The 12,665-nt window shown below is 50.3% G+C and overlaps 1 protein-coding gene across 1 annotated transcript in view; it reads left to right on the top strand.

Annotated features, from left to right (window-relative positions):
* Nucleotides 1-12,220, top strand: part of ERICH3 (glutamate rich 3) — a 23,058-nt gene extending 10,838 nt beyond the window's left edge. The window contains 8 exon segments of the mRNA XM_062497959.1: nucleotides 679-974; nucleotides 2,962-3,186; nucleotides 4,497-4,958; nucleotides 5,242-5,388; nucleotides 6,162-7,657; nucleotides 7,817-8,214; nucleotides 9,013-9,031; nucleotides 12,173-12,220. Coding sequence (XP_062353943.1) covers nucleotides 679-974; nucleotides 2,962-3,186; nucleotides 4,497-4,958; nucleotides 5,242-5,388; nucleotides 6,162-7,657; nucleotides 7,817-8,214; nucleotides 9,013-9,031; nucleotides 12,173-12,220 — 3,091 coding nt within the window.
* Nucleotides 12,221-12,665: the final 445 nt, after the last annotated feature.

The raw sequence follows: 12,665 nt of genomic DNA, 5'->3' as shown, positions 1-12,665 counted from the left end.
ATGCTGCAGTGGTTTCTGTGCTGTGCTGTAAGCCTTGTTCTGAGACCTCTCTGCTGGTCAAGGTCCAGCATTTCTGTACAGCTCCTGACTATAAGAGAGAGCATATCACTCCATTTTATACAAGAGGAGCAGCCTCAACAACTCATTCAAAATGCTTTGATTTCCATCTGTTTGGGTTTCTTTTAGATATGTAAACACAACAGAAACAGAAAATTGTTAACTTTGAATCTTCTTCCCTCACAGTTCTTAGACCCAGCAGATAAATTCAGAAACCCCCAATCTTACCCACAGACTCTCAGTTACCACGCTGCTGGGAGACCCGGATGCAGAACACATCTGACTCAGAGCTTGTCTGCCTTTCTCAGTGGTTCTGTCTTCACAGCCAATGCTTGGTGCAGCTTCAAATTAACGGGCACCTGTAATAATTGTGGCTCTCTTTGTATGTCAGCTGTGGCTGTAAGTGCAGGCAGCGTTACTGTCCTCCAAGGAAGAAGTGCATCTGTGTTAGGGGAGCTCTCAGGGATTTCAGGGTGCTCTCCTTGTGAGTCGTTGTGGCAGTGCAGAGGCAGCTGGGTGCTTGGTTTCACTGCTAATAACAAGCTGAACTCACTGTGTCTGCTGCCCTCCATTGTTCAAAGGAAGAAAGTGTGACACTTGCCAATCTGTGTTATTTTGTAGGTGCATTATTGCCATGGGTCTGGACAAAAAGCTATCCCCTCCCAAGAGGAAGGCTAGGTCCTGTGGGATGAAGCACATGTGCCCCTGGGAAGATGCTGTGCACTGTGAGCTATGTGGAGCATGCATTGAGCAGAAATCAAGGGAAGATTCAGCATTAGTCACCAAACAGGGCCATGGAGCAAGTGAAGAAGCTTTTGAGAAAACACTGGAGACTGAAGAAGAGTCCAGTGAAGAAGAAATGGAAAACCAATCTAGTGAAGAGGGTGAAAATAATGAGGAAGACACCAGTAAAAATGGTGAAGTATTCCCAAACATTAGTAGGGGATGAGGAAAGGGAGAGGATGATTCTAGAGAAGGTGTGGGATTGTGGTCCTACACCTTTGGCTGGGGCATGAGAAATGTGGTGATGTCTGTATCTGGGCAGCAGAATGAGAAGGGCTCCTTTCAGCCATGCAACAGGACGAGGTGGTTTGCAAGAGCCAAGAGGGTGAGTAAGGAAGGGTGGTGAGGCAATGACACGGGTTCCACAGAGCAGCTCTGCCTGCCCCATCCCTGGAAATGTTCAGGTCCAAATTAGACGGGGCTTGGAGCAACCTGGGATAGTGGAAAGTGCACTCAGCCATGGAAGAGGCATCGAGCTCAGTCTCTGCCTATACTTACTCCTTATTACAGTCATCTTTAGAGGCAATCACACTTACAGGGAGATTTTAATTCCTACTTCCTATTCCTATTTTTGCTTTCACAGTTCTGCACCGTTACTGCTCATCTGACGTTTATTAGTCCCTCCAGATGTGTGTTTGGGATTAATGAAGCCTTTTTCCTTCAGGAGGAACTGCCCTTCTGACAGTTACCTAAGGAGACCTCACTGCCCACACTGCAATTGATTATTAACACAGAAAAATAAATCTCCTTATTCCCTTAGTTCTCATAGTCTTGGTAATCGTTTGTTTGCCTAACTAGTTCTGCATCAGGAACTCTTCATTTCTGTCCTTGGTGTTCTGTCACTTCAGTCTGATAAAAGGAAGTCTGATAAAATTCTGATGGAAGGAATGGAGGGTAGTAATGAAATCTGTGACATGAGGAATAATGGGCATAAGGGACAGCTGGTGTGGGCAGCAGTGCCAGCTTATCTGCAGGTGTGTTCTCTGTGTGCTCCAGGTGTGTTCCCTGTGTACTCCAGGTGTGCTCCCTGTGTGCTGCAGGTGTGTTCCCTGTGTGCTCCAGGTGTGCTCCCTGTGTGCTGCAGGTGTGCTCCCTGTGTGCTGCAGGTGTGTTCTCTGTGTGCTCCAGGTGTGTTCCCTGTGTACTCCAGGTGTGCTCCCTGTGTGCTGCAGGTGTGCTCCCTGTGTGCTGCAGGTGTGTTCCCTGTGTACTCCAGGTGTGTTCCCTGTGTGCTGCAGGTGTGCTCCCTGTGTGCTGCAGGTGTGCTCCCTACCTGCTGCAACAGGGGACAGTCTGGACTCTAGGTGGGATTGCTGCCCTCCCTGTGCTGGTGCCTGGATGTGCACGGTATAATTTTGGGGGAAGGGGAGTCTTTAATGCATCTTGACCTGGAGAGCCAAGCACAGTGCTGTGAGGGGCCAGGACTCGAGGGTGCTTGTGGATCCCTTCCTGCTCAGCTTGCTCTGTGGTCTATCAGATGTCACAGCTTGTCAGGATAGTGCCTGGCTCAAATCCAGAGTGGGGATGTAAGTGTGGATATAATTCTGTGCAGGATTTGTTTGTGCTGGGTTTTCCCCTGGGCCCTGGAGGAGCGCGTTAGAGCAGTGTGACAGCAGAGTGTCTCTGCAGTGTCCTTTGGCTGCAGTTCATTAGATTAATTGAGCTTATAAGACACTTCTTTCCTATTTAGCCATGTCAATACACATTTCTTGTACTTTGCACTACATTACCTTTCTCCAGCTTTCTCAATTGCTTGTAACTTTTTTCACCACAACCAGTTTTTCTTCTGTAATTAGAGATTCTTACATTTAATTTTGTCCAGCTCTAAATTTTTCTAGTACTTTCCATGGCTCGTAATTTTATTTATTTTTGTTTCAATGTATTAATCATTCTTGTAGTTTCACTGCATTTTTGCTACTCTATGAAGAACACAATGCTTTTTATTGATAATATGCTTTTACAATTCCTATCTGTGGTCCTAGATTCTCTCCTGGCTTTAAGAATACTGAGCAAATTCAAGAGCAAAAGGAGATTAATGACATTAACTTCTAGCTGCTTAAAAAGAACTTAATAAATTGTGAATTCTGTTTCCTGTCTCACAGTACAATTCTTCTGTTTTAGAATATCATGAAGATTTTGAAGCATATGAAGAAGCTAATGAAGAGGAACAGACTGGTGATCAAATGAATGGAATGTCAGAGTCATCCTCAGATGATAAAAACCATAATTTAGGCTATGGAAATGGGAGTGCAGCCTCATCCCAGAAGGCACTGGGGGCCTCTGACAGGGAGAAAGATGAAAGTGATGGATATTGTGATGACAGGGACTCTGAAGATGATCTGCAAGGTTAGTTTTGTTCCTAACAAGGCTTGGAGAAGCTGACCTGATGCATGTTTTACAGTCTGTGTGTGTCCAGTATGGATGTTGAGTCTGCACAGGGAAACCTACACCCTTCCTACTGAAATGTAAAAGAGAGCTGTTTAATCTATTAATTCTGCCCTTGAAGTGCAGGCAGCCCCCAAGGCAGAGCATGGGCCTTTGCTGAGCTGTTCTGGTGCTGGGATGGAGATGGAGCCAGGCAGCACAGCCTTCCACGTCAGCAGGCACCCCCACATGGGGATCTGTGACCCTACACCTTCTGAGGGCTCCCAGGAAACCTGACAGGCCACCCTGGGTTTTAAAAATGATCTCTTTAATGGCCCTGAATATGACCCTAATTTATTTGGCTGTGCCAGAGATCTAGAAGTAGTCAGATGGTCTGAAGGGAAAGGTGATGGTGCTGTGTAGGGCTGGGAGTTGGACTTGGTGGTCCTCGTGGGCCCCTTCCAGCTCAGCTTGTTCTGTGATTCTATCATTCTGTCTGTAGAGGAACCCACTTGGATTTTCCTGGGATGGAGGAGTAGCACTCTTATTGAAAATCTTTAAACAGGGGCTGTAAGGTTTCTTGGTGCAACATGTTTTTCAGAACACGCACTTCTGCTTGGATTATAGTTCTGACACTTTCACTTACTCAGTCTGGCTGGATTTTTCAGCCTTGAGTTAGATCAATCTCTTCTTGAGCCCACTCAGACTGTGCACAGCAGCAAGGCTGTGAGCAGCCAGCTCTGCTGTTCAGCTCACTGTTAGATGAAGGATTACTTCCTTTTTCCCCCCTCACATTTTCCATTTATTAATTTAATATGAAGATGTCTGTATGTTTCTTTAGAGGAGGCAGTGAACTTCATCTCCAGTTCAGCCTGAAGGTTTACACATGGTTTTGGAGGTCTTTCTAATATTCAATGAGTTGACAGAAGGGCACTGAGGGATTGTTGCTGTGGTTGAAGTCTTTTATCAGACAAAGCTTGACAGTCTGTGCTAAACCCTATCTCAGCCATATTTAGAGGTGCATTTGGATGTGCATTTCTGTGAGATTGATAGAACTACTCTGGTTTATTTCCATTATCAGAAAAAAAACTTCACGTTAAATGGCTTTAATTTTAATACATCATATACATCTGGGCAATGTTCTTCTATTTGCACTTACTGGAATTTTGTCCCAATATCCTCAGATGGTGTAACTCAGAGAATGCTGTTGGATGGGATTGTGTCGCTTTGTGAGTGTCCAGTGAATGCAGAGGTTTAGTGACAGATAATAATTTAAAGTTTGCTGTTTTCAGAGGGGAGGCCTGCAGACTCTCTATCATCCATGAGCACTCAGTGCAGCACTGACTCTCATGCTGACATGATGAGAGACAATGTGAAAGGCAAAGAGGGCTGCAATTTCAAAAGTACATCTGATAGTGCAGCACATGCACACTATGGAAATGAGAATGGGGAGAAGCAACTGTTCAGAATGGAGGAAAATCAGGAGACTTCTGCACTGGAAAAGAAAGGAATAGATGAAGCAGAAAAGACAAAACCAGAAGATCTAACAGCAAGGGAAGATACTAGAATTTCTCATGAAAACATAAGGGCAATGCAGCAACCACATCCTGAGGTTAATGGGGAAATCAAACAGACTGGGTCAGGAGAAAGTAACATGAATGAGGAGAAGAAATGTCCTGCAGTGCCCTGGGGAAGCAGGGTACTGAACATGGAGGATGGCAATGAAGAGTGTCCTTGGTGTGAGGAAAGAGCTGGTGAGTGCAGTCCCTCTGCATAGCTCTGTGCCTGTGCTGCCGTGTTTGCCTTTGTGCTCTTGCATGGTGCAGCACTAATGGGGAGCTGCTGGGGCTGCTGTGAACTCAGCATCCACTCACAACATAGCACTGGCTCAGTGTTTCTCTGCCAGTGCTTCAAGTGTAAGGATTTGACCAAAAATTTATTTTAAACCATTTGAAAGCTGAGACGGCTGGATGGCTTCTATTCCCCTTTTGCTCTTTAATGGTTTCTCTTTCTTGCTTCCTGTTTTCTTTGTGATAGTTTTTGAAGACTGCAAACCAGTACAGGAGGAAATAGCAAAAGCAATTGGAAATTATCATCCTGTGAATTCTGACCCTGAACCTGGTGATTCGTGTGCCAATGAGGAAGAAAAGAACGCAGCAAATACAGAGCGTGGTGCCAGTGGAGGTAAGGCTGGCTGTCAGTCAGGGACAAGGATTAAATTACTCACCTGAAGTCTTTTAACAGAATTATTTGTCCTTTCCCTTTCCAATGGCTATCAAAGTCTCCTTGTGCTTTTTTTTTCTTCCCTAACTTGTAAAAAATCAGGTGATGACTAGCTGGCATCTGCAGTTACGTATAATTAATGCTTTTTTGGCAGTTAAGTGGTTCTAGGAGAGGAATCCAGGCTATGAAAAAACTGTGAGTCAGGAAAATAGCTGTGGAAAGCAGGAATGTAGTGAGGTTGCATGTGCTTCCAGGTAGTGCAGCCTCCTTGGGAAATGCACTGGCTCCCAGGGGCAGGAATCAACCCTGCATTATTCCCTGGTGTAATTACAGAATCCACAGGAAGCAGAATATTCTTTCTCCTTTGTGTGCATATTCCACATGAGCAATTTCTCAGCTATTTCAGACTTTGAGTGTCACTGTCAAGCTTACAGGTGTTGTGCACACACACATGAGCTCCCTGCAAGTAGGAAGGGAGGCAGGACAGGCATGACTGGCCTTGCATCAACATTTTGACTTAAATTCTTTCTGCCAGATGCCAGAACAGTAGTACTAAAGACATGGTCAGAGCCCAGGCATATGATGAGAAGCAGCACAGCAAAATCTCTTCAGGTGCCCAGGCTGATGTCCCTCATTGCCAGGCAGAAATGGCACCTTCAGCACTAAGTAACCCTGTGGAGCATGGAACAGTGATGTGGTGCTGAGTAAAGCAATGTTCGATTATTTCCTGATAGCACCAGATGGAAGTTCCTTGGAAGAGGGGAGGAGAAGCCTTGCTGTGCAGGAGGCAGCCAGACAAGCGGCAGGAGAAGGGCAGGTGACAGGGCAGGGACGAGCCCTGGAGCAGGACGATGCTGCTGAGGCCAGAGGAGATCCCCGGGCCGGGAATTCGCTGCCCCAGGCGGGTACCGGGACTGCGCTGGAGGAATCCGCACCTGGGGAAGGCACCGTGGCGCAGGAACATCCCACAGGAAAGGGAACAGGGGAGGCAGGGAGGTTGGGCACAGAGGTGTCACCTGGGGAGCAGGGGGTGCTGGTGGAGGAGATGGAGACACAGGTGGCACTGGGAAAGCCAGCAGCTGGGGGAGAGGGACCGGCTGGGACACTGCCAGGATGGGAGACAGGCAGAACCGTGCCCCAGGGACAGGAGGGGGCCGGGGGCATGGCTGAGGAGGAGGAGGAGGCTGCAGAGGAAGACCTGAAAGGAGCAGAGGAGCAGGTGGGTGAGGCGGTGCCCGAGGCAGGGCAGTCCCTGGGGCAGGGAGGGGAGGACACTGCGGTGGGTTCTGTGTCCCTGCCAGAGGAGGCTGTGGAGCGTGCTGCCCCGTCTGCAGGTGGGACTGCCAGAGCTGCCGGCCCTGGAGGAGAAGAGGCTGTTGAAGAAGACCTTTCTGAAAGGGACAAGGCTATGGGGGAGCCTGGGGCTCTCTGGGAAGCACTAGGGGATATGGAAACAGGAGAAGCAATGCTTGGAGAGGAAGGGTTTGTAAAGCCAAGTGAGTTTTCCCAGCTGAAAGCGTCAGGGGAAGAGCGGATAGAGATGGGGAAAGCTGGAGCAGCAGCACCTGAGAGTGCTCAGACATGGGAGGTGGGAGGGAACGCTCTCCAGAGAGCGGAGGACACGAAGGAAAAGTCTGTGGAGCCTGGCAAGGGTCCTGTACTGGAAGTGGCACCTGGGTTAGGGGCGCTGGGGGATGCTCGGGGGGATCCTGGCACTGAAGGCTCATCACGGGCGGAGGAGACGCCGACAGAGCAGGAGGAGGAGGAGAAGGGTGCAGCGGAAACACTTCGGAGTGAAAACCCAAAGTCTGAGGGCAACAAAACAGAGACACAGGGAGCAGTGGGAGGAAAAGCCGGGGGAGAGGTGATGGGAGGGTCTGCAGGGGCGGCAGGAGCGGGCTCGGGAGGTGGAGGGGAGGTCACAGATGGAGCAGCGGGTTCAGAGGAGCTGGCAGCGGGGATAGAAGGGTGGCCAAGGTGTGCAAAAGGGACAGGGCAGGGGAGGTGTCCCGGGGAGACGGGGCTGTGCGGGACCCGGGCAGGGGAGCCCGGGCTGGTGGCTATCGCTGTGGTGGGTGGGCAGGCTGGGCAAGGAGCCCTGGCCGTGGGGCCGGCAGCGGCTGGGGGCGGCGGGCTGGGCACAGGGCCGATGGCACAGAGCGGGGTGACAGGGACAGTGCTGGGGGCACAGAGAGGGGTGACAGGGGCAGGGCTGGGGGCAGAGAGTGGAGTGACAGGGGCAGGGCTGGGGGCAGAGAGCGGGGTGACAGGGACAGGGCTGGGGGAACAGAGCGGGGTGACAGGGACAGGGCTGGGGGAACAGAGCGGGGTGACAGGGGCAGGGCTGGGGGCAGAGAGCGGGGTGACAGGGACAGGGCTGGGGGAACAGAGCGGGGTGACAGGGACAGGGCTGGGGGAACAGAGCGGGGTGACAGGGGCAGTGGAGCGGCTCGGATCCCCACGGCTCGGAGAGGGGCTCGGAACAGCACTGGGGGAACAGCTCAGTGCAGGAGGCGCCCCGAGCAGCCCTGCCCGTGGGGATGGGGCAGTGGAAGCCAGGGACAGAGGGTCCCCGGCAGGCGGGGGACAGTGCCTGGGCACCAGGGCAGCTCCGGAGCCAGGGACAGCGCGGGGCAGGAACGGGCGGCAGGAGGAGCGGATGGGGCAGACAGGAGGGGAAGCCGAGGGGCAGCAGAGGAAGGACGGTCCCCTCGGAGGGAGCTCAGGTGTCCTGTCAGGCGCTGGCGTGGGCGAGAGCAGCCGCGGCCCCCGGCAGGTGAGTCCTGCGTGGGGCAGCCACCGCCCCGGGCTGGCTCCTACCCAAGACACGGGATGCTCTGCCTCGTCCCATTCCTTATCCATTCCCTAAATGTCTGCCTAGGGTAGCTGGGTCAAGGGATGATAAATCCTTTCTGGTGGCGGCTTCTGCGTTGTTTCCTCTTCCCAAAATCCCGTGCAAATAAATCCCTTTGCTGTGGCATTAATTCTCACCGGCCGGGCAGAGCAGCTCCCCCTGCCCAGCGTGTCGCAGTTCTGGTGGCATTGGGTGAGCCCTGGGAGCACTCGGCTTCCCTGCTACCCTGGCCTCTCCTTGTAGGAGATGTCACAGCAGTACCTCAGTAGCTCCGAGTTCAGCACGTTTTCTGTGATGTTTGGTCACTGTTTTGTAGGACGGTGCAAACCCAGACCCACTCATCGTGTCCTCAGAACAGCCTCAGGATGGGGAGGAAACTCTGCTCTGAGCTTTCTCTGCAGCTGCTCAGTGCTGTGTCCTGCAATATGCACTCAGCTGGCCGTGGGTTTGTGTGCTGGGATGTCACCCCTGAGTTTCTCTGTGGGTTTGTGTGCTGGGATGTCACTCCTCAGTTTCTCTGTGTTTACACATCCACCCGTCACGTTTCACTGGAGCAGCTCCTCAGTGTGCTGCAGACAACAGAAACAAGCTGGTGTTTGCCAGCCCAGGAAACAGCCCTCCCTTGGAAGGATGAAGACAGTAATCACAAGGATGGTTCCACAGCTGTCTGGCTTGTTTTTCTTGAAAACCAGAGAAATACTGGACTGACTGAATTTCCCCTCCTCCCCTAGGCACCACTTACTCCTGCAGGTAGGCAGGGCTTTTATCCTGGGCCCTTCCCCACCCCATGTTAGGGGAGGGGAGCCCTCCTGCATGCCTCCTGTACCTGGAGGTGTGGGGCTTCCCTCTCTTGGGGACCCAGCCTTGCTGCTAGCCACACTCCAGAGCACTCTTGGTACATGGAAATGTTGTTGAAAGTTGTCAAACCAGAACAAATTGAACAAGTATTTGTAAATGCATAAATCCTGGCCTTCTGCTTTTGCTGGAGTCACTCAGGAGTGGTCCATGGAACCTCAGCTGAGGCTGCCAGGAGGGTGGTCAGTTTAGAGCTGTCTCAGCCTGGTGCTGGCTGCCCATCTCTGCTGCCCAGGGCTCTCTTCAGCTCTGCTGCACCTCTGGCAGCACTGCCCCCCCCCCCCCCCCCCCCAGGATCCTTTTGGGCCAGATGCCTGGGGCTGGGTGTGCAGCAGCCTCTAGGCACTCTAAGCTTGGTGGGTGCAGCAGACTCAGCCCCACAGAGTGGGGGACTGTACCTGCATTTTCAAGTGGGGAAAAGACACTGGAATGAGCAGGACTTTGAGTGGGATGGTGCTGTGAGTCACTTCAGATCCATCCACATGGAACTGGAAACTCAAATGTGATCAAGTGGTTGCTGTGTGTTTGCTCCTAGAGACGTTCCTGTACTAGAGATGGTTGCATTTGTACGTTCGGTCTGCACATGTGCTAAGGACTGTTTCAGAGAGTTGTGTTTTCTGTGTCCATACCTACCTGCATGTTCACTCAGCTCTATTAAATACCTGTACCAGTCTGTGCAGCTCCTTCAGCTTGTGCCACTGGTTTAACTGTAGGAATAACCCCTGGCAGTCAGCAGGGCCTGAGCTTCAGTGTCTGTCTCTGCTTGCCAGTGGGCTGACTGATGTTGGGCTGAGTGTTTGTGCCACTAAATCTCCCTTGTGCAGGTGTCCCTCTAAAGCTCGTGCCCTGGGCTGTGGGCGTGGCCACACCTGGGCGGCAATTCCAGGGTTACAGGAGAGCAAAGACAGAGAGGGAAGCACAGATTTTCCTTTGCAGAGATTCTCTGGGAGCCCCTCTGGGGCTGTAGGGGACCCAGAGCATCAGAGAAGGCCTTGATGAACAGAGCAGTGTGACTGTAAGGGAGTGGAATGCATAATACAACACCTGTATTATGTAATAATGAATAACAGTTCATTATTTAACATCCTTGAAATATTTATAAGTGGCACTTATGTGTATGGTTGTACAGTTGGAGGAAAGGATCCTGTTAGGAACACACATGTGGACTTCCAAAACATTAGTGTCCCTGTCATTTGAGCAGGTAGAAGTTGGTAATAAGCAAAACCATGGAAGTGGATAATTGTATAGGTTTGGAAAAGCTTCCCATGGTCCTTTCTGCTCTCCTATATGGTGCTAATTAGTAACTGACTTCAAAGTGAAAATAGGTTGCACTTAGGGAAGAACAAGTTGTGCAGCAAAAAGAAAAAAAAAGACTAATTATTGAAGTGAGCAAAGCAAACTATCCAACAGTGTTGCCACTGGCAAAAACTCATTCTTGGCTCATCAGGAAGGCTTTTTAAACTGCCTGAAGTGTCAGGTATTTTCAGTTGCCTGTCATTGGCTCCTGATGTTTGCGCCTCAGATGTGTGTCACACAGCTGGAACCTGGTGACATTCCACAGCTGAAGAATGAATTTCATCAGTTCAAAACCATGCCAGCTGTGCACTGCAGACACAGGATGGGAAAAGCTTAAAGTCCAGCTCCTGGAACTGGGCACCAAGCCCTGGCATTGCTGGCCAGTGACTCAGACACCACCAAGGACACTGGGTGTGGACAGCATTGGCAGCTCGTGCATCTGTCTGAAATGAGGGCTGCAGGGTGGGTGTCCTGGCTGGGAATTGCCTGAGTGGTTCTGGGGCTCAGCTGTACAAACCAGACGTGACCGACCCCTCTGCCTGCCCCCTGGGGCTGAGCCTCGAGGTGGTCAGCTGTGGTGTCCTGTGCTGATCTGATCTGACCCGTGCTGATCTGATCCGTGCTGTGCTGATCTATGCTGTGCTGATCTGATCTGAGCTCATCTGGTCTGTGCTGATCTGATCTGTTCTGTTCTGTACTGATCTGATCTGTGCTGATCTGATCTGAGCTGATCTGATCTGATCTGATCCATGTTGTGCTGATATGTTCTGTTCTGTGCTGTGGTGATCTGATCTGCGCTGATTTGATCTGTTCTGTGCTGTGCTCATCTGTGCTGTGCTGTCCTGTGCCATGCTGGGCAATATTGGGACCTGCTGCAGGGATGTCAGGCTCACTTCTGGCTGCTGTCTAAACCCTTGTCTGGTTGGACGCCAGATTGCTTTAATCTAGATCACCTATTGCTGATCTGTTAAACAATTTAAAATATCACTACAGCTGCCAGGCACTGGCAGGTCTCCAAAGCAGGTTAAGAACCCTCTTAGCATCTCATTCTTGGTAAATATTTTGGTGTGCTGGGGCTTCTCTGGGAACGGGACAGGCTACTTGCACTCCCACAAACTGCTTTGGAACACGTTGTAGTTACATTTTTCAGAGTTTGTTTGTTTTGCTAACTGATCACTCCTATGAAACACATTTTCCCCCTGAGCCTAATTTTCTTCTATAGAGAGCAATTAACTAAGATATTGCTTCCTTCAAGGAACCAGTATTTTTAATTAGTATTAAAATTATATGCAAGCACTTGTCTTTGTAAAGAGCTTTTAAGCTTAAAAAAGTTTTGCATTCTGGTATCTTTCTTGTTGTTTCTATGTGTTCCCCTCTGACATGCTCTGAGAAGGTGCTCAGGGATCACACCTGCAGCTCAGGTATCAACGTACCTGAAGTCTGCTTCCTTGCTCCACTTTTATTTCTCTAATCCAGTTTAGTTTCTGGTTTTCAGGCCCAGTCACTAAATACAGTCACTGCATGGTTACTTTAAAGAAGGAAAAAAAGAGAGAATGCAAAGATATTTGTAAGAAAAAAATTCCTGTTGAAAGAGAATCAGTGCTGGAACTGATTTTTTAGATTTGACAATGGATCCTTTCTGCACCATTGGTGTTTCTGGCCAATGCAAAGACCAAGGAATGAGACCTAATCTCTGTCCACCCTCTTTCATCAGCCTATTCTCTGCCTGTGCTTCTGTAGCTCAGCCATGTGGAGCAGGTCATCATCTGCCCAATTAGAGTCACGTAGGCAATTCTCATCAGCATCCCAGATGCAGCTTCTCCCTTCTGCTCTGCCCCTCTTCCCCCACAGCATGCAGACTGTCAACCTTGCTTGTACTTCTAGAAAGGTTACAATAGCTTCCCTTCAGTTGTAGACCAATCTGGATGTTGTTTTGTTGTGGTTTGCTGGAGCTTTATAGTTCCTCTTGTTCAGCCCCTTCCATGGAAATCTCTTGACTCCTTGGGCCAGGAGATTGCACACAGGCTGCAGCAGGTCTCCTTGTGAGCCCCATCCCAGGTTCTCCTGTGTTCATTCTGACATTTCTGTTCTCCCAGCAGCTGCTGGTGTGAATGGAACTGCACCTGAGACATGAGCCCAGTGGAGCAGTGGTAACCCCTGACTGGTACCAGGGGCAGTGGTAGCAGAGCTCTAACAGAGCTGTAACAGCTTCTCCCTGTTCAACTTTTCAGCA

Source organism: Cinclus cinclus, chromosome 8, assembly GCF_963662255.1.
Source record: "Cinclus cinclus chromosome 8, bCinCin1.1, whole genome shotgun sequence".
Taxonomy (NCBI): domain Eukaryota; kingdom Metazoa; phylum Chordata; class Aves; order Passeriformes; family Cinclidae; genus Cinclus; species Cinclus cinclus.
This window is presented reverse-complemented; position numbering and strand designations above follow the sequence as displayed.